The sequence below is a fragment of the Triturus cristatus genome, chromosome 1_2, assembly GCF_964204655.1.
Source record: "Triturus cristatus chromosome 1_2, aTriCri1.1, whole genome shotgun sequence".
Lineage (NCBI taxonomy): Eukaryota > Metazoa > Chordata > Amphibia > Caudata > Salamandridae > Triturus > Triturus cristatus.
Genome location: NC_140580.1, coordinates 397,232,675 through 397,259,013, shown reverse-complemented (window position 1 = coordinate 397,259,013; position 26,339 = coordinate 397,232,675). Strand labels below are relative to the sequence as shown.

Here is a 26,339-nt window from a genome sequence, read left to right as displayed (position 1 = left end):
CCCGTCCTCCGACGTCTTCTCCGGGCTGCAACAGGAAGCACACAGCCTCCCAGAATCCCCTGGCCAATCACAATGCTGCAGTTCGGCGCTCAGACAGGGAAAGGGATGCTGTACATATTCCCTGCCAGACTGTGTAGTGCAGTCTGGTGGGGTACATGCAAAGTGCACAGGACTGTTTGGTCAGCCCAAGAGGACCGGTCCAAACCGTCCTGAACACTTTAGAGTGCACCTAACACTCCTCCCCCTGGCCTCGGCCCTAGCCAGTCCAGCCCCACCCACCCGGCCCTCAACTAAGCAGGAAAGAAAACTAAAATGACAAAAACATTAGTTATTATCATTTTAGTTTTCCTTTTTAAACTACTTGCAGAGCAGTGAGGTGACTCTCTTCTGCCTTAGTGGAGAATCAGCCGCTGAATGCTGCTGTAGAACGTCAGGAATGGAACACTGCCAACAATTTTATGGGCAGCATAATGATTTCCATATTTCCAAAACGTCAGATGACATAATCTGAACATTCATCAACAGTCTGATAAGTGAACAATGCTGCACGATTTGCAAATGCTGCAATGCTTTGTTTTCAAGCGTGATCCCTCCAGCCGCGCATGGGAAGCAAGGGAGGGTCAGTCACTTAGAAAGCCTGATATAGAAGCTAAGCGGGACATGCTGCTCCATTTAGTTAGATAGCGAGCATACTTACATTTAAAACTTAGAAGGGATTACTTGACACCCTAATGGAACATCGAGAGGGTGACACCATATTAAAGATACATACCTCTCAACCCCTATAGCTAGACCCAGGCCCCCATAGTAGTTGATATGGTGGGCAACATTGCTTTGACAAAATCCAGCTGTGGTTTTGCTCTCATACGGTTATGTAGACTGCATTTGAATCCCCAGTTCTCTTTTTATTTTTGACACCCAGAGGAGCACTAAACAACCACCTGGTCCCCTGCTACACACTCACACACCCCTATCATAATAGGGGCAGCACCTCTGAAACATGGCACGAATTAATATTCTCACATGGAATGTGAGGGGAATACACACTTCCGCTCGTAGATATTCCATATACTCATACTTAGAAGGCGAATCCAATAACATAGCCCTCCTGCAGGAAGCACATCTGACCCAGATAGAAGCTGATTGCCTCCACCGTAACTGGCGGGGTTGCTATACTGCACCAACTATTCCTCCCAAGAGAGGGGCACCTTAATATGGGTAAAAGCAGGGGTCCCTTATGTGATGGAGGAAACAGTAACTGACATGGAAGGCAGATATGTGTTTCCGAAAGGTAGGCTGAATGGCCACACTCTTCTTATAGGTTTTATATATGCTCCAATGTGGACCAAGCTTGTTTCTCCATAAATTAATGAGGTCCCAGCCCGATGGAGTGGAACTCCCTGGCTGATAGGGGGCAATTTCAACTTGTGTTAGATGTGGAGTTGGATAGGTCGTTCCTACCCCTGACATGAACCAAAGCCACGTCGAATGCGCAGGCACTGACCAAGTGGCTGGCCCACTGGTCTTTGACTGACATGTGCCACACTCTCAATCCATACATATGCATTAACTCCTTCTACTCCCCAGTGCACAGATTACATGTCAGATTTGATCGTATAGCAGGGTCACACGCCCTCTTACCGCTTGTCAAGGGGATTAAATACCTGGGATGCAGACATTCCGATCATAACCCCTAATTGTTGCAACTTAAATGGGAAACAAGCCCTCCACCTGCCCCAACCTGGGGCCTTCAACCAGCAGCGCTGGAAGACCAAGCATATCATTCTTCACTGGGGACAGCAATCCTGGATTATTTTGAGGTAAACAACGTTTCCACAGATGATACACTATTAGATTGGGATGCCTTTAATGTGACCCCCAGTGGGCATTTCTTAGGGCTCACCTGGAACTTATGCAAGCAAATAAGTGAAGCACTTAGTAAAGTCGAGCGTCAACTACTGAACTATGAAACTAACATGGCAGCGGGTACAGGGGACACTTGGCGCTTAGAAGAGCTGTGTGCTGAACATATGGAGCTACTAGAGAGGCTTAGATGCCATAATTACATGGCACACTCCGCACGCACACACACTATGGCAGACAGAGCAGACAGGATGCTTGCATTGCTCCTGCGCCAGTAACAATCTCGTCAGCCCGTATGCGCTCTGCGACAAGAGGCGGGGCATTTGCTATACACACATCATGAAATACATGCAGCAATGACACATCACTACGCAATACTATACAAATCTTCAGAGCAATGCGTCGAACATTGGCTAAACGCCTTCCTAGCATTTACCGGGGTAACCCCAGAGCAAAGAGAGACATTAAACGCGCCAATCTCCCACAACGAAATTCGTGATGCAATAGCGGCGCTAACAACAGGTAAAACTCCTGGGCCGGGCGGATTCCTGGCTGAGTACTATAAGGCGTATGCCATATCATTGATTCCACACCTACATACACTTTATACCAAGGGTTTAACCGAGCAGAAACTTCCCCTGTCCATGCGTGAGGCAACATACTCTGTGCCCCGCTGGCCGTGCTCTGGGTGTCTAATACTAGACCTCACGAAAGTCTTTGACTCCCTGATATTTGCCGCACTTGCGCGTTAGGGCCTTGGCAAGGTATTCAAGTGCATGGTACAACTGCTGTACACTGAGCCAATGGTGCGGGTAAGAGTAGGCCCATATATATCCAACCCAATCTTGGTGAGAAGAGGGACTAGACAAGGGTGCCCATGGTACCCTCTCCTCTTCTACCTAGCCATAGAACCACTAGCAGAGGCTGTCCGCACAGGGGCGGGCAGGGGCATCCCACTAGGGGATGGCACACACATGATATCACTGTACGCAGATGTTCTCCTGGTGTACATCAGAGACATTCACACGATTCCTCTGAGACTAGCATTTATTTTAGGAGACTGCAACTCCATATCAGGGCTGTAAGTCAATGCTGCCAAATCAAGTTTATATCCCTTCAATGAGAAGTACCAAGACCCGGCATATGTCCTTATTGGGGAGCGCATGAAGTGGCAAGTCGATCTCTTCCGCTACCTAGGTATAAGAATATACAGGCAACAGACAAACCTGCTGGATGGTAACCTGGGTAGAGCGCTGAATGCCATCTGCTCCCAAATGATATTCTGGGGAACAATTCCACTGTTGGTGACAGGCCGAGTGGTCCTCACCAAAATGGTGATCCTATACTTCTTCGCGGACCTACCACTATACATCCCTCCTTACATTTTTCTCCCACTATAGAAGTCAGTTAGAGACTTTATATGGAGCATCTCTTGACACCGAGTGTCGATAAAGAAGCTCTACTTGCCCAAGGACCAGGGAGGGCTTGTGGCTCCAAACCTGGAACAGTATTACCTAGCGGTACAGCTGCAATGGGTGGCAAGATGGCTGGCTGATCACCAGCTTTGCGACATGGGGACTACACAACCACCCTGCTCTTTAACTGTCCTGACCAGACTATTGCTCCAGAACCCTGGACCTCCTCAACACCAACACTACGACCCAGCAGCACTCCACGCTCTCAACCCAGGATGCAACAACAACTGCAAACTAGCATCACCAGCCGACACCCACGGACCCTTCAGCTGTCACCGCTGCCGGCACACCTGCAGCGACACCAAGACCACGGACCCAGCGCAACCCGCCCGTAAGACCACAACCCAACCGAAGACCCTGCACTTCATCCTCCTCAATGTCTGATCCCTCCACAAACATGCCACCGGAATCTGGGACCTCCTCAACAGCACCACCCCGGACGTAGCGTTCTTCACCGAAACATGGACCAACACCACCTCGGGACCGGACATCGCCATCGCCATTCCCCAAGGATACAAGATCTCCAGGAAAGACTGCCCCACCCGGGAGGAGGAATTGCTATCGTCCACAAATCCAACCTTTGCCTGAGCACACTCCCTGACGAGCCCACAGACCTGATGGAACACCTTCACTTCAAGATACTGGCCAGACCTATCACCACCCTCCGAGGAACCCTCATCTACCGACCCCCTGGACCCCGCGGACTTTTCGCCAACTCCATCACGTACATCATCTCCCCGCATGCCATCGCGTCCACCACCTACACCCTACTGGGAGACCTCAACTTCCACCTCAACAACCAACTGGACCCCAGCACCACATCCCTCCTGGACAACCTCCACAACATTGGACTCCACCAGATTGTGACCAACCCCACGCAATTAGCAGGACACACCCTCGACCCCCTCTTCACAAAAGGTAACTCTATCACCTTCAGCCACACCACTGAACTCTCATAGACTGACCATCGATGCGTCCACTTCACCCTCAGAACACCCACCATCCACAGACACCTGCACTTGCTCCCACGAAGAAACTGGACCAGAATCACCGACGACCAGCTAACCTCATCACTCAGCAACTTCACCTCAACCATCGCGGAAAACGACGACCCCAACACCGCAGCCTGAACCCTGCACAGATGGATCTCCGACAGCGCCAACACATCTACGACAACTTCGACGAAGACAACCAACACACTTAACCCTCACCAACCACCCCCGACACCCTGAAGCCAGCGATCGACAACTGGACGGCCCTCACCACCGAAGACACACTGAAGACGATGAAGTCAATCCACTCTGGGGCCCCCACTTACCCCTGCCCCCACCACATTTTCAACAGAGACGCCGACACAATCGCAACCATGCTCTGCCACACCATCAACCGCTCCCTGGCAACCGCCACGTTCCCCGATGACTGGAAACACGCCGAGGTCAACCCCCTCCTGAAGAAACCCTCGGCGGACCCCACTGACTTAAAAAACTACAGACCCATCTCTCTGCTCCCACTCCCAGCGAAAGTCATTGAGAAAGCCATCAACAGCCAACTCGCCACATTCATCGAAGAGCCAAACATCCTCGACTCCTCCCTATCCGAATTCAGAAAAAACTACAGGACGGAAACCGCACACCTCGCTGCAACAGACGACATCCGCACCCTACTGGACAAAGGAGAAACTGCAGTCCTCATCCTCCTCGACCTCTCAGCAGCGTTCGACACAGTCTCTCACCGCACCCTAATACGCAGACTCCACGATGCAGGGATCTAAGACAAAGCCCTCAACTGGATCTGCTCCTTCCACTCCGGCAGCACGCAGCGGGTCAGACTCCCCCTTTCCTCTTTGACCCTACACCTACCACCTGCGGAGTCCCCCAGGGGCCCTCCCTCAGCCCTACACTCTTCAGCATCTACATGGCTTCGCTCGCCCCCATCGTCAGAACCTACGGACTCAACATAGTGTCATATGCAGACGACACCCAACTCCTTCTCTCCCTATCCAACGAACCCAATACCGCCAGACACAATTTTCCAGAAGGCATGGAAGAAATGGATGAAAAACAGCTGCCTACAACTAAACACCAACAAAACAGAAGTACTCATCATGGGCTCAAACCCAGACGCATGGAACGTTAGCTGGTGGCCCCCTGTCCTCGGAAGCCCGCCCACCCCACGGACCACGCACACACGCAACCTGGGAATCATCCTGGACTCCGAGCTCAAAATGGACTGCCAGATCAACTCCATCTCGTCCTCCTGCTTCCACACCCTCCGCCTCCTACGTAAGACCTTCAAATGGATCCTCCTCGAACACAGAAAGACTGTCACTCACGCCCTGGTCACCAGCAGACTCGACTACGGCAACGCACTCTACGCTGGAATAAACAAAAACCTCACCCGCAAACTACAGAACATCCAGAACGCCGCTGCAAGACTGGTCCATGCCCTGCCAAGACACTGCCACATCTCCCAGCACCTGCGCACATTCCACTGGCTCCCCATTGAAACTAGAGTCACCTTCAAGATGCTCACCCACGCCCACAAGGCCCTCCACGACACCGGACCAGCATACCTGAACAGCCGATTCAAATTCCACGCACCCCAGAGGACCCTACGATATGCCCAGCTCTCCTATGCTGTGGTCCCCCGCACCAGAAAGACCAGATTGGGAGGCCGCTCCTTCTCCTTCCTCGCGGCCCGAGCCTGGAACGCCCTGCCGCTCCACCTCAGACAGCCAACATCGCTCCCCATTTTCACAAGAAATCTCAAAACCTGGCTCTTTGACAGACCCCCCCTTGATGGACTGGAGCCTGCTACCCCCCGAGTGCCTCGAGACCCTTACGGGTGAGTAGTCGTGCTTAACGCCTTATTGATTGATTGATTGATTGACTATTTCACCCTTGTGTGAAAGCAAAACCACAGAATCATTACTGCTTGGTGTGGCGTATAGGTGTTACTGCAGGAGTTTATATATTACTTGACATGTGATGCCATACACGCCGCTTTATCGCTAGAGGGAACGCCTAGAGGGCACATGATGACTACGGTTGCTGAACTGTGGGGCTTATGGGAGGCGGGGATTCAGGATACGTGAGACCTATATCGGGAGGGTGTCCTTATCCCATATGACACACTAGTAGAAGAAGACGGGTTATATCCAGGTTAATTCTTACTACATCGCTCACTACTGGCTGCCCTTGCTTCCAAATGAGGGGATTTAACCAATGAGCCCCCAACACATCTTACCATTCAGTACTTATACATAATGGGACGAGGCGAACATTTAACGCAATGGATTGCTGCATCTGTGAAACAACACACTGCGATCACATTGACACCACTCCGGCTCCACTGGGAGGAAGACCTGCACCATCCACTCATGGACCAAAAATGGGCCTCAGTACTGGAGAGCCCTGTGGACATCCCCAGGAATGTGCATCTACACCAAATACAGTATTACATCACACAAAGAGCATATCTCACACCTGCAAAAATTAATCGACACTTTGACCGTGTAGATGCCACTTGTCCCTGTTGCTGCCTCACTGACGCAGAATTTCTGCACATGTTATGTGGGTGCCCCATGTGCACGGGTACTGAATGGAAGTAGCAAACACTCTTACCCAATGCAGAAAATGTTTCCTCCCATTTGAATGGAAACCCTACATACCACATCTTTACCATAGAAGCCGGAAACACAAGGTGACTTCTAGGTTCCTAGATCTGGGATTCGCGGTAGCCAAGCGATTGATCACCAGGAGATGGAAAACTCCTGATCCCCCTCACATATTAGCATGGAGATGCTCCATGCTGACTTAGCCAAGGCTGGGAGTATCACACTACATCGAGAGGACATCCTGGGTATCTGTAGGACCCCACTTGCTGCAAGCTGGGAACACGGTGTTAACTGAGTTGCAAAACATACACAACACCAACACAGAGGCTCCACCTCCGACTAATGCCACATAGAAGGAGTCCACATCTGACGAGGGGGGCAATGGCTGCGAAGAGCGTGGATTCAAGATAATAGGAGGTGAACATGAATGGGAGCCACCCAATACTGCCCCTCAGACACATACCAGACTCCCCTTCATGTGCGACAGTCCCGATGACACACCAGATGGGGGGGACAAGGGAACGCTCTGATTTTTATCACACAACCACCTATTATGTGTTAAGTTCTCTCTGTTATATTATTGCCCGCCTCCCCAATTCACAGACCACTACACAGTGAGAGCTTGAGTTGACATGTATCACGCACTCAGACGCTGCGGAGCTTCCATGAACACCAGCGATTAATATCCGGGACACAAGTACACACAGCAGTAATATATGTACGCCGCTGTCAGTAATGTGGATCTATTCTGATTAACTCTGATTCGATGCATACTCAATATCAATGTACCCACCAAATGGCCACTATCAAAAGGAATGTATAATGTGTAAGTCTGTCCTGTTTATGAAAACCTAATAAAAACAGATTCAAACTAAAAATATTGATATCCATATTCCATATTCGAATACTCATCAACATTGTGAAGGTAGATGTATTCCTTAGAAATATTCTTACCACCGATCTCAAAGCACTGTGATGAGCACTACTTCCACAAAATAATTCCTCACTGTAATGCGGTGGGTGTCTCACGTGCCAGGGATGTAGCTGGTTGCAAATTCTGTAGAGAATATCCTTACAAAAGTTGATTTGGAATAAGGTAGACCAATATCCTGTGTACTCATCCCCAAATGTGAAACAGTTTTTTTTAAATCAGCCCAAGGTACAAAAAAAGAACACGTTAGACTGAAAGAAAGATCTCATTTGTAAGGAGCCCTGCCTACTTCTCCGAGGTTGCCCAACTAAATTCCCAATGAGCAGGCTGTCCAAGTGTTACACCTCCCCTTTGTAAATTAGTTAGCACCTCCTTTACAGGGTCAGTAACTTTTCAAAGGTTTGCAGCTGCAATTACGGTCATAAATCACTCATACATGTCCTTGTGATTTACAGTTAGGTGGGGATCTCCTTTTCAACCCATGTTATGAATTGAATGAGTTGCAAAATCCCTTTTAAAACTTGTAATTATTTGCTGAATTATAAAAGTGATTTAGCAAATAGCAAAAAAACATTTTGAGGATCCAGACCCTGTGATTTTGCGAATCATAGGATTTTTTGACTGCCAAATGGTTTTGTACATGTCACCCTTTGTTGTCTAGAGTATACAACAAATAATTTTCTTGCGAAAATACATTGCTTTCTTTAACATATGGTTGTAGTTGAGTAATCAGAGGTAATGGGAAATGACTGTAGTACACAGATGTTCACAAATGTGGGTTTTAGTGGAAAGTCAATTGCCGACACACCTGGCCATCACAGAAGATACTGTGTGTCCATGTGAATGTTCAGTTGGTTTTTAAAAACATACCCCACTTGTCTTTGAGCCTTTCTCTCTCCCATGTAGGGTCCCTCAGGGGTCCTCACTCAGCCCTACCCTATTTAATGTATATAATGTATATGTGCCATCATTGCCATCTCTTATTAGATCTTTTGGTTTCTCCCTTACCTCATATGCACACTCTCAAATTGTTGGGTCATTATCTAATCAGTAAACGGAAACAGACATTAAATGTCATGATTGGATGCTGGCCATTAGCATGTGGATGAGCAATAACTGGCTAAAATTGAATTCCGATAAAAAGGAAGTGATTATATTTGGATACAAAACCTCCTACTGGTCTCCATCCAAGTGGCCAGATGAATAAGGATCCCTGCCTACTCCAGCTAAGAAAGCAAAAAACATGGGTGTCCTAATGGACAATAAACATTTAGTGACCAGGTAAACTCAGTGACGACCTCTACCTTCTTCACACTGAGGATGATAAAAAGAGTCTACACTTTATCCCCTTGGAGTCTCAAAAAACAGTTGTGACTTCCCTTGTCCTATCAAAGTTAGGCTACTGTAATGGACTGTATCTTAATATGCAGCAGCGACATCTTAACAAAATGCAGTTGTTCCAAAACTCAGCAGCCACACTTTTATCTGACAGTACCCAAATTTAAGTCAGTTAAAAATGAAATTGGAAAGCTCCATTGGCTTCCGGTAAGGCGCCTGATCAAATTCAAAGCTTCATGTACGGCCTTTAAGTCGTTACACAACATTGGCCACTTCCATCTTAGGCAGAGATGTAAATGGTATATACCCAACAGAACACTTTAGGCGCCATTAGGATGGCGGGCGGATCGACCCCGCCGGGCCGGCGGTAGCAACCGCTGGCCCGGTGGGGCGATCTGCCCGCCATCCATACCTAAAAGACCCCCTGCCATATTGGGATGGCTGGGGGGGTCTGCGGGGGTCTTCTGTGTTGGGGGCCTGTTGCGGGCCCCCAGGAGGTTGGGGGAGTGGGGGGTGCATATGGGGGCATTGGCATGGACAAGGTGGCAGGCACCACGCGGTGCCTGTCACCTTGTGCATGCCAATGCACAATGTGCATTCCCAGCATTGTGGCAGGCTGTGCTGTGAGCACCGCCCGCCGCAATGCTGGGAATAGGGGATGCCACCGTCACGGTGGCATCCTAATTGCAGGTGCGGGACCGCCGCTCCACTGGCGGACGGTCCCGCATTCCGTACCTGTGGCAGGCAGACTTTGTCCGCCCGCCATCGTAATAGACCCCTTTGTTTCTTGGGAGCCAGGACCCTGGTGGTTTCCAGATTAAAGAGAACAACTGGGGTGGCAGATGCTTCATTATCTGCACAGTGAATGCATGTTTCTGACCTTTATCTGTCCATACTGCTGAGCTAGCGCCAGGACACCTTCCGGTAACCATGCGCTCTACGGGGCTTATTTACAAGACTCTTGCGCCACTTTTGCGCAATTTTTAACATGGGAAAGGTGACGTACGGGTGGCGCAAGCGGCTTGTAAATAAGCCCATACAAATTTAGCATTAACATTACTAATGGATGGCGTTTGGCCGATATTTATTTGCGTTACTACTAATCCAAGCATTGCCACATCATTTTCTGTATGTGATGTGTGTAAGCTTCTAATATTTTATTTATTATCACCCCTTCACAGATCAGATCCAGCATTGCTTTAGTAATTAAGTACGACTGACACACTCTTTAGTTGGAATTTCGTATAATCCAAGACTACAAATCCACGAGCTTCCGTGTCATTTTCACACCAGATGACACGATGAAGCAATTAGATGCCGCAGTATTACGTTGTTTAGCGCTATATTGATTAAAAATAATTCATTCGAATTGTGTGCAGGTATCTCAGCTGGAGGGTTAGCTACTGAAGCGTCCAGATTTACTTTGTATTACTGAAGCGTCAATGCAGGTAGTAGCTCCCAGAAATGGTGCAGGTGCAGAGATGGGGCCGCTCTGATGATGCATGCAGCCAATCGGAATCTAGATTGTCATGCAAAACCGTGCATTAAATATAGACACTATCCCATTGTGCTTTCTCATTAATCAACGATATGTCCAATTTCCAGCTGAGGTTAATTTGGATAATCATTAAAGGAATCTACTTTTGCACCTGCTGGTATTATTCTTTGCCAAGATTTATTCTGCTCACCCCAGAGGCACTTTTTCTATAATCTGCTCTCAAAAATGCTTTTGCAGAGCCTTGGTAGTGCTGACAGCTGCCAAGTCTTTGTCAAAAACATTTAGCAGTATAGAAGTGAATGGTAACACTCTGCTATGGACTTTCTCCTAGATGATGAAGCCCTACCCATGGCACCCCACAATCATTGACATTCAAATTATTACCATTGGATCCTTGGCAATCCTGGCTGCCCCTGGAGAACTCACGTATGTGCTTTTCTATTACAATGCATTCTATTTTTAATAACTCATGTAATACAGTGTATTACTCTTGTTTCAAGTGAAAAGTGTTATTTTAGACACATGCTTCTAGTACTTCATCTTTGTGTACAGGTTTATTTTTAATGTGTATGTGAATTAGTGTGACCTAATACACAAAACGGAGGGCACAGTTTCAGAGCATGGGCCCCAATGGCCTTAATTCATTCAAGGAAATGCTCCCTACCCCCCAGATGATCAGAAAACTCAGCACTGGTCTGGGGGCAATGGGATGCTCACACCCTTAAGTCCCAGTGCCACTGCACCTTCTGTCTGAATGTTAGCTACGTTCATAGGTGGGCATCTACAGAGATGTAGTTATACATGTATAACCTCAATATATTTGTGATTTATTTCTAAATTCATCCAATTATGGTGGTCGGGGTTTTGCTTGTTTTCCTTTGTGTGGTGATTGTCCTCACTGGAGAAAAGCCTTAGGTGTTGTGATGGGGTTACTATTAGATTTCAGTTTTTTCATGCGGAAACCTTTTTATTGGGAACATTTCCCTTCATCTCCTTCAAAACTGATAGTGCTGTATGCACCTTCACTGACTCACTGCACCACTTACCCACGGGAGACACAGCGGCAAATTTAGAAGTGTAGACAAGCGTGGATATGGAATGGCAGATACCAGCAAGATGGTGTAGTGTTTTTTTGACAAACCAATTTCCTTAAATTTTGTGCAGATGAAAATAAGAACATAGGACACACAATGAGCATTTTTGAGATAGTTACAATGCAATTGCTCAGGCCATTGGCATTCATTTGATACAGTAGGGTAATACAAAACACCAGCAACATCAGCACACCTGGCTACAGTCAAAACCACCAGCTTATTGGCCCAACCATATCCTCCACACACTACCATGCTTAAGGGCACATAGACTGTTTTCTCTTGCTGGGCACACCAGTCTGCCCCTCGGCGCTACTGTGAAAGACCGAGAGGAGAAGGGGACTTCCATCGTGTGGCAATGTCACGTTTGGCAACCATTAGGGCAGTTCCCAAGAAGGATGGTCAGCCCTCGTGCCTCCAGAGCCCCCAAGGACCCCAACAATATTATCAAAAGAGTGAGGGGGACCTCCCATCCAAGCACCTCAGTTAGCTTCTCCACTACCGCAACCCAGAAGTTTTGAATCACAGGGCACACCAAACCATGTGATAGAAATCGTCAGGAGTGCCAGTACAGGGGGACAGACATGCTCAGAGAGGTGTTCAGCTCGGTGGAGCTGCGCCAGTCGTCATCTTCGAGGGGTCCCAACCAACCCTCCCATCGGTTTCTGAGAAGGTCTAGAGTGTCTAGTATATTAACAACCAGAGTACAGTAGATTTGGGACATTCCTCCTTTGCCCAAATCGCCCATCAGCAGCTTGGTTTCAATGCGCTAAACTCGGGAAGAGAGTCAGTGTGTGGGACATGAGATTGGAGGGAGTGTCGCAATTGAAGGCACGTATAGAACTGTGTCTGGGCTAGCGTCTAGGTGACTTGGAGTTGTTGAAATGATCACATGTGTGTCTCTTGACCAGATGTCCCCGAGTTCTGAAATCCCAATTAGGTCCTGGGGCCCAAAGCCCTGTAGTGACGCCACCTCCCTCAATCAAGTACCCTGCCAAAGAGGTGTTTGTTGCGTGAATTCTGGCCTGTGCCATCACCAGCTGAAGGTAATCCCTGTCCACCATGTAAAACGCGTTTTCAAAATCAATAAAAAGTAGGGCTAAGTCAGGAGGCAATATGTGATGATGGACTAGGGCCATGTGAAGCAGTTAAAGGCAGTGTCTTGTGCCATGAGCCTGCATGAAGTCACATTGATCAAGATGTACAAATGTGCATAGAACCTGTTTGAGTTAGGTGGCCAGGAGGGTCACAAAGATCTTAACTTCCCCATTGCTGAGGTATATTGGACAATATTCAGCACATGCTGGGGATGAAGGCTGTGTTTGACAAAGTCTGTCTCTGCAGGAAAGGTACCCAACTCTTCAATCTCCTTATAGAGGGCTAGAAGGCTAGAAGTTGTGGGGTCAGGACATCATGAAACACCCTGTAGTATTCCACGAGAAACCCATCAGGACTGGGAATCTTCCCGGGAGCCATCTCCAACAAGGCTGCCCCAACTTCCTTGTCTGAAAAGGCCTCATCTAATACTCTGGCCTCGGTCGGAAAGAGGGAGAGGAGGCAAACATCCCTGAGGAACTGAGCAGCATATACCATGTCTTTCCAGGAGGGAGCAGTGCATAAGTGATGATAATAGCAGGCAAACGCCTCAGGGAGGGTATTGAACTTACCTCGTTCGTCGACAATTTCAGGCACAATGCTGTTCACATGTTGATGGTAGACTAGCCAGTATAGCAGCTTCCAATTCTTGTCTCCCCACTCGTGAACTCTGGCCATCATGGCATGCCAAAGATGTTTGGCAGCTTCCATGGATTGGAGGCAAATTTCTTCATGTAGAAGATTCAGTTATCGGAAAGTATCGCCACCGAGATCTGTCTCGAGATTTCTCCCCAGCCAACAGACATGTGCCTCCAACTAGGTGATGTGAAGGGAGTGGGTGCCCTCCTGTACGCAGATATGAGCCATGGCAAAATCTGTATAGTGGCCTCACTGGCAGCCCAGAGGGTGCCACCAGCTTCAACTGAGACCTCATTATTGTGGAAGCATGTTTGCAGTTCTTCATTTAAAGCATGGGCGCCGGTGTGGTCTTGAAGATACCAGGCATCAGGATGTCACATGGGTTGTGGCCCATCTCTGGGGGAACCAAGCTGGAGGAGCAGAGACGCATGATCAGATATGCCTGAAGAGAGAATCTAGGTGTGAGAAATGGCATGTCAATCGAGGTCGGGCATGAAAACGAGGTCTATTCGTGAATAGGATTGATGTGCAGCTGGTGTGTGTATATATTGTCGGCACCTCAGGTTCTATATCCTCCAAGCCTTGCAGAGACTCAAGACAGTGGCCCAGTTAGAGAGCTGTCAGGCTATGGAATGACTAGATGTTGTGCTGGGTCCCGACGCATCATCCTCTGGGATGTGGACCACGTTGAAGTTTCCTCTGATCACTGCCAGGTCATGGAAAAAGGTGCCCAGGTCCACGTTGGAGCATAAACTCTCACCAGATTGATGATCTGGCCTTTGAGAATCCCAGTAAGGGTAAGAAAGCTGCCCTGTGGGTCACGGACTTCGCGGTTATCCAAGAGGGGGAAAGAACAATGCAGTAAAATGGCCACACTGCGGGATCCACGTGTATAGCCCGCATGAAAAACCCTATCATATCCCTTCTGTGCCAGGAAAGGGCAGCGGCTACCTATAAGGTGGGTTTCTTGGAGCAGGAGAGCCTCTGGGAGGTGTCAGTGGGCAAAGGTAAGGACTGCAGTCCACGTCCCCAGGTCCATGTGGCCATCAACGTTCCAGGACAAGATTTGAAAGGATGCCATCACTGGGGTGATAAGTGTCTTGCAAGGAGGAGAGTAAGGAAGACACCATGACCGTTATGTGGACAGGAGCTTGAGCTTGCAGTGTAGGACTAGAAGCCGGGCCTTGACAAGTGCCGCATGGAATACAATGCGGGTGTGAGTTGGTGGGGGAAAGGAAAATTAAAACAGGCAATACAACAAGCTAATATTAACAACACAAACAACTGTAACCTTGTCATGAATCCCCATCTCCCTACTCCCTACTGACCCCATACTTCTACCCTAGAAGCATCTATCGCCCTGAAAAAGGAAAGTTAAAAATAGGAAATCAACATATACAGAGGTAGAATCCCTCAACATTTGATGGATAGGTGATTGCCATTGAAATAATTGGACCAACCTTCAGTGAAGAAGGCGATAATGTCCTGTGGACATTAATCAACAGAGGAGTTTTAATGCAAGACTTCGAGAGAGATCCTTGGCTGCCTGTTCTCTGTTGGCAGTAAGGGTGTGGCATTGAGGTGAGTTTCCGGGCCAAATTCCTGGTCCCCCACACCGGAGGCCCGGGGTTGATGTGATTGACAAGTTGAATGTTCATGCACTTTAGGAGATCTGGAAGGTGTTGAGTGGTTAGTGTAGTGTCTCTTCCGGGAGCACGTGTGATATTTGGGTGGCTTGGGTGCCGGTATGATCCCAGCAGGTGCAGTGGATCTAGATCCTCACGGTGAGGTTTCTGCGTGAACTCGAAGGGTTTGCTCCTCTGTGAGCCAGGCTCTGGAGTTTCAAAGAAATGGGATTCACGTGGATCACGCGGAGCCTGGCGGGGGACAGGAGATGGTATTGTAGGCCCAAGGCCCTAAGTTTCTGCTTGATCTCGATGTCAAAGGGGCATTGTTAATACATCTCCTGGGTGTAGTCAGGGAAAAGGAGAACCTTAATGTCTCCGCAGTGAAGTTCCGGTCGGGAAAGCGCTTCCCACAGGATCGCATCTCTGTCTCTGAAATTTAGGATACATGCGATCATTGGTTTGGGGGAGGATCCCACAGGAGGTTTGGGGGTCAAAGCCTGGTAGGCACTTTCTATGGCAAACCAGGATGACAATTGGTCGGTGGGCATCCATGATCTAATCCACGTCTCCAGAAAGCCTGCTGAGGTGCAGTTCCTTCAGGGATGCCGATCACATGCACATTGCTGCACCTGGAGCAGTTCTCTGCGTGTTTTGTGTGGCTGTGCAGTTATGATGTGCGTGTGAGAAGACCAGAGACCTGGGTCTTAAGGAACGTGACTTCATCCTTGAATGTGGAGGTACGGGACTCAGCTTCAGAGATCCGGGCTGTGGCATTTCTGAGGTCTTGGTGGACCATGCGTACCTCTACAATTTAGATTCCACAGCCACTTATGAAGTTGGAATGGCTTGAAGAATCATGGCAAGATCTCCGCCTCATGGGCAGCTTTTGTCCTCTCCCTCGGAGCCTCCATGATGGGCATTTGCAGGTGCAGTGGTATATTGCTTTATTCTGGTCTGCGAGGTCGCTGGTTGGGTAGGCCTGTCTTTACGCATGTCGGTGGTGCAGGGGCTCTACACAGCACTTCTAGCGGCAGAGACATGGCCCGTTTGCCGCGACTTTGCTCCAGCACAAACAGCCTTTCTCATAACGATAGAGAGTATCCTCTGCAATTTGCATAGAGGGTCAGGGGTGGCTAGGTGAGAGCTTGTTGGGCGTCGTCGACGGCAATGCGGAACACCCCAACAAGAGTCTTCCTCACTGCAGAGCAGAAGTGGAGCAGAGAAGGCCCGGGCAGAGGCGGTAGGAGGTTCTGGCCCAAACATAGGCTTTCACAGTATGTCAGGAGAGGCAGGACAGTATTGGGTCCCGGAGAGACAGTCTGATAATGAGCACCATTACCCGTCACTGCTGAGGTACAAGGAGAGCATGGATTTTGCCAATCACCTCTGGGCGTAGAAGTGCGGATAAGTGCGGATAACTGAAGGAGGCAGGGGGTGGCATGCACAGACAGAGCTTGTGGCTAATGGATGAGGAGACACAGCAAGCCAATGTGCCGGAGGGGGAGTAGGCATGCCCTCCTTAAACCAGGGCCTAAGCCTCTCACTGCCCAGAACACACCCAGGCTGCTCTGGCGACAAAGGAAATTAGTGAAGAGGGCTCCAGATCCCCACGATTATACAGGTAGTCTAATTACAGGCATTTGAGCTCACACGGCACGCCTCAGAGTCACACGGCCGGACTATCCCAGAGGTCGCCTGGGAAAGGCCAATCCCTCAATCTCAGTTCCAGGGCCTACGGCTGCTCCAGCAGTTGGCTTCACTCAGCAGGGAAATCTGAAGTTTCTGTCCCCTTGTTCTACAGGCAGTGGTGAGCGGGGATGAAGCACAGAGCCCCAGACTCACCCATGCAGTGCACTGGGCCGGGTCACGTTCTTTAAGGGCTCTGGTGACCCAGCAGTCACATGGCACCTCCCCTTTGCTAGGCTCCCCACGGGACTTTCTGGGGTGGCACCTAACTGATTTCAATGCCCCGGGAGGTCTCCCAGTCCCCGAGGCCTGAGCGCAGGCAGCCGGGTAGCAGGAGGGGGAAGCTGGAGCAGAATAGGTCTATCTGTGGTTTTTGGCACTGACCGCTGGGTTCACACCCCATGCCTTGAGCAGTTGACCTCAACAGGGCCACCTCCGCTCAGGATGGCCCAAGCCAAGGAGTGGCTTCTCCCCTGGCCCATGTGGCCCGACAGCGCTGCGGGCAGCAAGTTAGCACCACAGGGTACTCTCAGCATCTCGTATCACCTCTGCAGCTTTGTCCCGTAGTCTAAGGCATGGGGTCCTCTGAGGGACGTCCGATGACAGGTTCATAGTCGGATAATCGCAGGATTATAAAGGGTCCATGCTGAGCTCTGTTAAAGAGCTTCCGCCATGTTGGCTTCACAAGCCACGCCCCCACCTGGTTCAGTGTTTTAATGCACACTACAGATAGCCACAGTGATCTACAGGTCACATCTCCACAAACCTTTGTATAAATCATTAAAGACAATGACAAAATAGGGCCACCTATGAACATGTATAAGAAGAGAAAAATATGTACCTTTAGTACTGTCTCAAATACTTATTGATTATCTTAACTTCTGGCACCATCTTCCTCACCCGATTTCTTACCCTACTGACAGGTGTGGTGAGACTTTAGGCTTCTCTATGTATTTTTATTGTTACATAGAGTACAGGCCTGGCTGCATGCCACATGGTCACAAAGCATTACATGTACAACACTTTGTGATGTAGAAAGTAGGCTTGCATGTTGAAATAGGCAGTCTAATTTTCTGAAACTCATATTGACAAGCTACAGATGGGAAATTGTCATTATCTAATGCTCTATTCATAAGCAAGCCAGCTTAAATGTGAAACAAATAGAGGCGACTTTGCAAATTTCATCTTATGAGAAGAAGGAAAAGTATTAGCAAGCGTGCATGTGCTGCTATGTTTTGAACTAAAAGCACTGTCCTGTGTAAAAGAACCGGAGCCGAACTTGATCTGACACCTCTTTGCTCCATGACACCCCATGTATAAGAACTGTACATATATTATACCCATATATGGGCAGGGTTAGACATACTCAGAGGTTGTAAGAGGCATACTAAAATACAACTTCGTACGTTTTTAGGTCTCGCCTGAGCCAGCGCATGCGCTGCACTGCGAGACATTTAGTATCGGGGTTTTCAAAGTGCTACCAGAGGCTTTTGCTGGCCTAAAGCTTGCGTTCACGCGCGCAGCCGCCATCTGCCTCCCTTCCAGCACGATCACTTTCACTTTCTCCTGCTGCTGCGCGCGCTCGCATCACTAGCGTGTTTTCATTTGCACGTACCTGTGCGAGAAATCTGCTCGTTGTAAATCTGCCAAGATCGGTTCATTGATGCTTGAATATTTTATGCGGGCGAGGGCTGATAGGGACTTTGCGGATCCACTTATTGTTGTGTCTCCTTTGTACATCCTGATAAGCGGTATCTGTCTGTTGTTGTCTTTACTAACAGCCCACATTCGGGATGAGACACTGCAATCATTGGTACCACAACAAAGGAAGTCTAAGCCCGTCCCTTTTCATTCAATGTGTTTCGCCTACTCAACCTAGTGGGCGCATGGCACAAAAGCAGCGTCACAGATCTGGCTCGAAGGTAAAAAGCTGTGAGCACAACAGCCCCCAAAAGCTATGCTTTGGAAACTCGCTGCCTCACACGGGAGCTCTTAAATGGCGTAATGATGACTCAAGGGTCCACATGGGACTTGCTAATGCAGGTAGGAAATACAAGTCACCTCCCGGAACAGAGTCCTGTATTTTCTCTATCGCATGCATTGGGTGTTTCATCATATTTAATGGTTTCCTCTGCGTGGGCCAACCACGGTGCTCTGGAATATTCAAAGAAAGGGGCCCAGCCTGGGTTTATTACTGGTTCTTCTGTATGTGTTTAGGATGGTAATACTTCATTTCTCCACAGTATCCTTTCTATGAGCAGGAACGTTCAAATGAACGTCCATGCTGCGCTGTCCCAGATGATTTTTATTTATAAATTACCCTGGAGCAAATGGTATTTAAAAGCAATTCTTTTTCTGCTGCGTTATCTTGTAAAAAGATTAGGGTTGGCAGTTAGATCAACTCCATCCTTCTAATCAGAGGATGTGTATGAACGCATCCGCAATACGCCGAACAGGCCGCGCGCAGTGACGCGGCCTCTTCTGTAAATTTGCCAGCACGCGTGCTTGTTTCGATAATCGATGCATCGCTCCGGAACTAGTCTCCTGTGGGATTTATTACCTCATACCGCCCTTACTCCTGCTTAAATATTCATTAGGCAGTCGCACAGAAAACTGCTACCTTTAAAGCAGACAGCGCGGGAGGTCGGAGGTCGCCTCGAGAGGAGACTCTGCCGTGTAGGTCTCTTTCATATTTTAAAGACGGCACCCGCTTTGAATTTGCATTTAAAGAGCTGTTCGCCGATGTTTTAATTGGTTGGGTATATCTCTCAAATAGGAGGACATTCATCATAGAGTTTGCTCTCGAATCTGGGAATGCCGAAGGTATCTTAAGCACCCTTACAATATTTTGTTATGTGACAATAAATCACACAGCGTCACATGATTACTATGGCAACTGCCAGGCGTGCCTTGATCGCAGCTTTACAGCGGGAGGTGCAATTTTCTGCTCATCACGTGCGCGTGGTGATTTACTTGTTTATACCGCACGGTGGCTATAGCAGTGTTAATGCCCCTTGGTGTCTCCAGGGACCTCCACCAACCCCCCTTTGAATCTCTTCCTCACACCGACCTTGGAGAATCGCTGAGAACTGTTCAATCATGCGCCAGTCTGTAAATACGTAATACAGCACAGTTTTGTTTTTAAAACCATAGTAGTTACAAGTGGCGTCTTTACAGCCAGTTGTACTTGGGGGAATTGTGTGCATGGTACTGTATTTGTGTAAAAATAAAGTAGTTGACAATAAAAAGACGTGGCCAAGCTGACTGAACTTGTGTTCCTTTTTAATGTGGCAGGGTGGACTGTGACCTGCACAATAGTTATCCTTTTTATAATTAGTCTTACATTTTATTTCTATGTGCCTTTTTTCCAATCTACCTTCATAAACATTAAACTACAAAGGAGTGCTACAGTCTCTAAACTTACCAACAGAGGCTCATAGTTTTGTTTTCACACTGCAGTTAGGTGTGTGGTCACTTGGGAACTATTAACATGCGGTGTCTTATAATAAAATAAAATATTCTATGGTAGTAAATATGATACTAAAGAATAAACACAACTAGTGTAATTTCTACTGCAGCCTACTACTGCTTTGTTACCTGTCCACAACTCACATAGCTCTGGCTAAACACTTATAAGGTCACAAAGGCGACACCTATTGGCTATGCCAATCCTTGTTTGTTTTGGCCGTCAAAACTGATGGTTGCAACCCAGCAAACGTTTTGTTGATTGAAGGGAACCATCAAACTGGCAGATCCCTTCAATGTACAGAGCTGTCTGCCTTTTTGTAGGCTTCTCTAAATCTGGCAGAATGTAGTCTGTCATATCTAAGTGTTTTTTTAATCATAACTCCCTTTGTGTGATCCTAGCCCCTCCTCCATAGGTGTAGCCATAAAATGTAACGCTATCTCCATCAAATCGTGTAAGTTTCAAGCCAACCACACCTGTTAAACGGCAATACAAACCTTGTGAAAGGGAAGCGAAAAAAAGGAATAGCCCCAGGAGTAATTATAATTACCAGTAAGTAATCAGGACACTAATTCCTGATGCCAAACCTTGCCCACCTTCTTTACTCCATAAGAATGTACCAAGCTAGTGCTGTTGGTTGTCACTCAAAAGCTGTGAAAAACGCAATCTCATAACATGAGATTGTGAAAACACACTAATGAAAGTTTCATGCAAAGTATCACAGAAATGAGAAAAACAGTCAACCAAAGAATACAGAGGACAAAACCTTGGACCCAAAATCTATGGCCTTTGAATACAAGTAGAAAGCTCAACATCCACAGACGGTTGAGCTGAAAAATTGACAGGCATGTTCCATCTACTCCAAAAAGGGGGAGTATGTTTGAGACCTTTCTAGCAGAACTAACTTGGATAATGAAAGAATCATAACAATAACTCTCTGCAGAACAAGCAATTAAATAGAGATATATCTGTGGATATAAATAGTGTGAAGAGCATGTGTGAGGAACATGTTCTTCGTCTCAAACTAGATTAGGAAAGAAAGAAGGAAGAGTAATCTCATGTTCTAAATTCTTCTTAGATGAGATTTTAGGTATGAAATCAAGTCCTCCCCTGAGAAATGCCCTTTGGGTTAAAATTTCTGGATAAGAACAAGCACAAAGTAATGGGCCAGATTCTCTCAACCTTGAAGCCAAAGTAATTGCTGTGAGAAATATAACCTTGAGAGCCAAAACACTTCAAGGAAATGTCCTTTAAGGTTTCAAAAGGATGAAGTTGTACAGCATCTAGCATGAATTGAATCGAACAACCCACAACTGCACTTAAAATCTGAAATCAGGGCTTATTAAAGATCATCCTTTGAACAGAAATAAGGCCCAAATGTTTTCACTCAACCCCAGGGTTCCCTGAAAGTTTTGATGGCAGCCCACTGAAAAGTGGAGACTCCAAGCCGTTATCTAAACCTTCAGAACAAATTGTAGCATCACACCACCTTCACATTCTCAAGCTAGTCGTTCCTGAGCGGTACACCAAAATTGAAAGGAGTCCCAGTGATGGATATAAGCCTTCGAGGTCGAGTTCATGTGAGATTTCGGGACTCTTAAGACTAAAGACTATTGCATGGAAAAATCTCACATAGAGCATTCTTAACCATTCAAGAGCTAAACCATTAATTTGAGTTTCTGGGAAGTTGAAAGAAGAGCGGGACAATCAATGAAGATGGAACCAGGAGGAGAACATACTCTTTCTTCAGTGACATGTGGTGTGGGAGAAGAAACCAGAACCTTCACAACCAGGGAGAGAACACACTCCTTATCCAGTGTCATCTGGTGTAGGAGAGTCAAGCTGTACATACGATTCCAAAACATAGTGACCACCTCCACCCAAGCCTAATACTAATAAGCACTCTGAAGAAGTGGGATGAGGGGAAGTGCAAACAAAAGACCGTCTGACCTCAAGTTTGTGGGTCCCAAAAATGGTAGCAGTACTCTGGGAGAGAAGTAAATATGTCCAGAGCAGGAATGTCAAACCTTGTGCATTACCAAGAGAAGCTCTTGGGATATAAAGAAAACTCCAGTGATGAGGGAAAGTGATCTCTGATACGAACTGCTGTGATCCACATAATGTCACACTCTGCCCAGTGGCCTATTTTGGTGATAAGATGGCTGAGACCTTCAGACCGGCTGCCATCCGTCTGCCATCTTAATGGTTATGGTAAGCCTTGGTGTTAAATTGAAAGGGGAGATGAGAAAGTCATATTAAAAGGGAAAAAAGAGTGCTCAAAGGTGATGGAACACTCCTTCACCAGTGCCTCTGGCATAAAAGAAGAATCCAGAATGTCTTATGGCAAGATGAAGTGCCAAACTCCACCAGCACCCAAGACTAACTCTGACACACCCTCAGCAGATATCTTTGAAGAAGAGGGATGGGAGAAGGGAATACAGACACCTCCATGGCCAAGGACAGGTGTAGTAGTGGGTCCAGTAATGGAAGCTGTACTGGGAGCTTTGCATTGTGCTTTGAAGCAAATAAGTCTAGAACAGGACAGCCGAACCTCATGCTAAACTAAGAGAAGATCTGGTTAGAAAAAGTAAAGGCAAGAGATAAGGGAAAGTGACAGCTCTTTACTTGACCAGATCTCCGATGTGATCTGCAGGAAGTGACATGACATGACACTCTGCCCAGTGCCAAGACTAAGTGCTACTCAGATCGTTTATGTAAGCCTTGGTGTCCACATTGTTTGTTTGCATCAGAACAGATGGTCACAAAAACTGTGAACAGAAATCCTATAGTGGATGGGAAACTGCTGCCAGTTCCCTCCAATTCGAGGAACGTTGAGCCTGTAGGAACTTGAGGTAGACCCATAGTTCCTGGAGCAAAGTCCGGGCTTCAAATGATGTCCCTCATCTCTGGGAGACTGTCAGGCAGACATCAGTCGTGGTTACACAGCAGCTTTGTAAGTACTATGAGAAGTACTTTTTTCGTTGGTCAGGAAGAACCTGTGTCTTAAAAAACGTGGGTGGTTTCAATACCACTTTCAACACTTTTTCCAGACAGGGGATGTGGTTCCACAGTGTACGATTTCAAAGACCGTCTAGCTTGTTTTTTTGTTTAAATGTTATTCTCATGCTGCTCTCCAGACCCTTGTGCAAAGTGATGGCTTTCACAGCAGGTAGCAAGCAATGGGGCTAACTCCAAGCAGGACCATCCAAACATGGGCACAATGAAGTGTGAGATCCATGCACCAGGCTTAACCTGTCTAGAATTTTCCTTACCTTGAATAACGGAAACTGCAGACCCACACTTTACCGGTAACAAATGGCAATTCTTAGGAAGAACTAATCAGCAGCCATTTGCTAACAGTTTCCTCATCGAATTTGTAAATGTAGTCCAGTACCCACCCTCCCTCACTTCAGTGCTTGGGCCTCCACCCTGCTGCTATAGGTATTCAGGCAATACACTTTGACTGTCTGGTGGACATCCTCCATCTTATCGCTTTTCAAATCCAAGGACATCCAAAATGGAACACTGTGGTGCCAGCGCCCAGACTTTTGCAGCACACAGAGTCCTACTGCCAGATATGTGCTACAGACTTGACATACACATGGGGGCCCAGCTCAAGGTTCTGGGTTTCACATGACAGCAGAACTTAACTAACACAAGAGGAGCAGGTAGGCTCACCTCTCCTTAAAACAGAGAAAGAGGTCTATTCACATAATCAATTCAAAAGACATGGTACCCTCTCACCACTGCTTTATGTGATGCACCTACGACATGAACAGAAGTGTAATGCTCACTATGAGGGCACGTTTATTGGTGCCCATCCAGGTTACAGATTCTGGAATGCAAATCACAAGGCATAGGTCAAGGCCTCTGTGTACACACTATATTAGCATGACGCCAGGCCCAAAATAAAGTCAGGATATCAGTGTCACATGCAGTCTACAACTCAGGCTAGGGTACACGTCTGTACACCTTGCAGGAACTTTCCTATCCAAACACCATTAAAGAAAGTAGACATTATAGATTGGTTCTTTGTTTGATGATGTCATCTTGGGCCAGCTTGTGCTCTGAGACATCATTTAATGGAAAGCCCCTTTAAAGAAGCCAAAACTTGTGTTCATTCAAGTGATGAAATAAAGGTAAGCGAGCATGGGTTGCATTCTCTTGAATGCATTGAAGAAACCAAAGGGAGATTTTTTCATCTGTGGTTTGTCACTCACCAGATGCACACTGGTTGTGCCTGGCCTTTGTGTCCTACCTTCTAGAACCAGTGCTGAGTTGAATCTATTTAGATTTCATAATACTAATTGTCAAAGAGCAACTAGAACTCCCCTTATTTTCATTTATTACTTGGAATTTCAAGGGTTACAGCTATTTTTAAATTAAGAATGAAAACATGCAAGTGGTCCCTCGAGCTCCGTCATGCTATAGGTCTTGAAGATAGAGCCCTCCTTAGAGGAGAACTTTATCGGCTAAGCTTATCCTTTGATCCAGTTATTTTGATTTAGATTCTTTGTTCCTGAGATTACCCTGTCTCCTAGTGCTGAATACCTAGTGGTTTGAATAAATTCCCCTATATGTCCACCACTCTTGACCTCTCAGACACATGCCCCATGCTTTGTCTCAATCGGTTATATGTTAGAACTAACCCTGGGCGTAGTTTGCGAAGCAGCGCTATGCGTAGCTACGCGAAGTGCACTTCGCACTACGCGAGCTACGTGTAGCTTCGCAAACTGCTGTTCGCACTGATTGCACAGTGCCGGATGCTTGTCCGTACTGTGCAATCAGTTCAAACTGCATCTTGCACAGTGCAAGTGGTCGTTTTCTGCCGCTCAAGTAGATTTCTACTCGAGCGGCAGCTTTCACAACGCGGACTGGTAGTTTCTCATCGCGAACGGTCGCGAGCATACACTACCACTCGCAATGAGAAACCTGACCTCCCCGCGTTGAGAAGCTCGTCGGGAGGTTTATTTTCCACGCTCGCGATCGGCAACTTGATGTTGCTGATCGCGAACGAGGAAAAAGTCTCGCCGGGATGTCATTTTGCTTGCTCGCTGTCGCCAACTTGACGTTGAGGACCGCGAGCAAGCAAAAAATGACGGCTGCACTTGTTTGCACTGTGCTACGTGCAATTCCCGTAGTGCGAAGTAGTGCAAACTTCGCAAACTACGCGAGCGTAGCGTAGTGTTTTGCCCAGGCTTAGTTAGAACCATGCATGTCTTTATAATGCAGTCCGAACCACAAATGCGTCTTTGCAACACATTCTGTCACTTACAACGACTTGCCTTAGGCAAAGCGCTGGACTTTTGAATAGTATAATTTACTATTCTAACTCCAGTCCGTGCAAAAGTAGGGAAAGTGTTGGACATAAAGTGCAACATCAGTCCAACAATGCTTTCCCTAATGCAAGTTGTTGTAATGACGTGCATGGTAAAGGAATGCGTTGTAAAGACGCATTTTTGGTTCGGACCATGTTGTAAAGGTACAGCGTGGTTCGAGACGCATTCTAAAGGCTGTTTCCCCTCTCAACTATACTTACTTTCTATGGGCAGGCAGTTCCTTTTATGGAAGCTGGTTTTCTCCTAGAGAATGCCCCCTACTTGCTGGACAGCCATCAATGCCACTTCATCTCATTCATGATACTGTCATTCACATATTTTGCATGCCTTGACTCTTTGAAATGCAATTAACACAGACTACGCAGGCATTTTACCTGTGTGAAATGTTATCAGCTCTATTCTTTCTCTGGAGTTCTCTTTAGCATGGTGGTGCCCTCAGTGCTTAATTTGCAAAAGAATGAGTGCCGGTGCCAAAAGCACTTCTCAGAAGCCCGTGGCTGGTTAAATTAAATATTGACACGCTGAATACCAATGCTGAGAAGACTCAAATACACCTCAGCCCTCTTTAATACACTACCTCTATTTCACTGGTGCAGGTTGCTGATTTCTCCATGTAAGGTGGTTTTTACGTCTCTCTCTTCCTCCGTCTTTCCGTTTCATTTTGATTTCTCTCT

At 47.3% G+C, this 26,339-nt stretch overlaps 1 protein-coding gene across 2 annotated transcripts in view; it reads left to right on the top strand.

Annotated features, from left to right (window-relative positions):
- The window catches only part of ASAH2 (N-acylsphingosine amidohydrolase 2), a 323,355-nt gene that overhangs the window by 180,074 nt on the left and 116,942 nt on the right, over window positions 1-26,339 (top strand). For both annotated transcript variants that reach the window (XM_085605439.1, XM_085605430.1), the window contains one exon: window positions 11,053-11,147. In XM_085605439.1, the coding sequence (XP_085461565.1) occupies window positions 11,053-11,147 (95 nt within the window). The remainder of the gene's footprint in view (window positions 1-11,052; window positions 11,148-26,339) is intronic.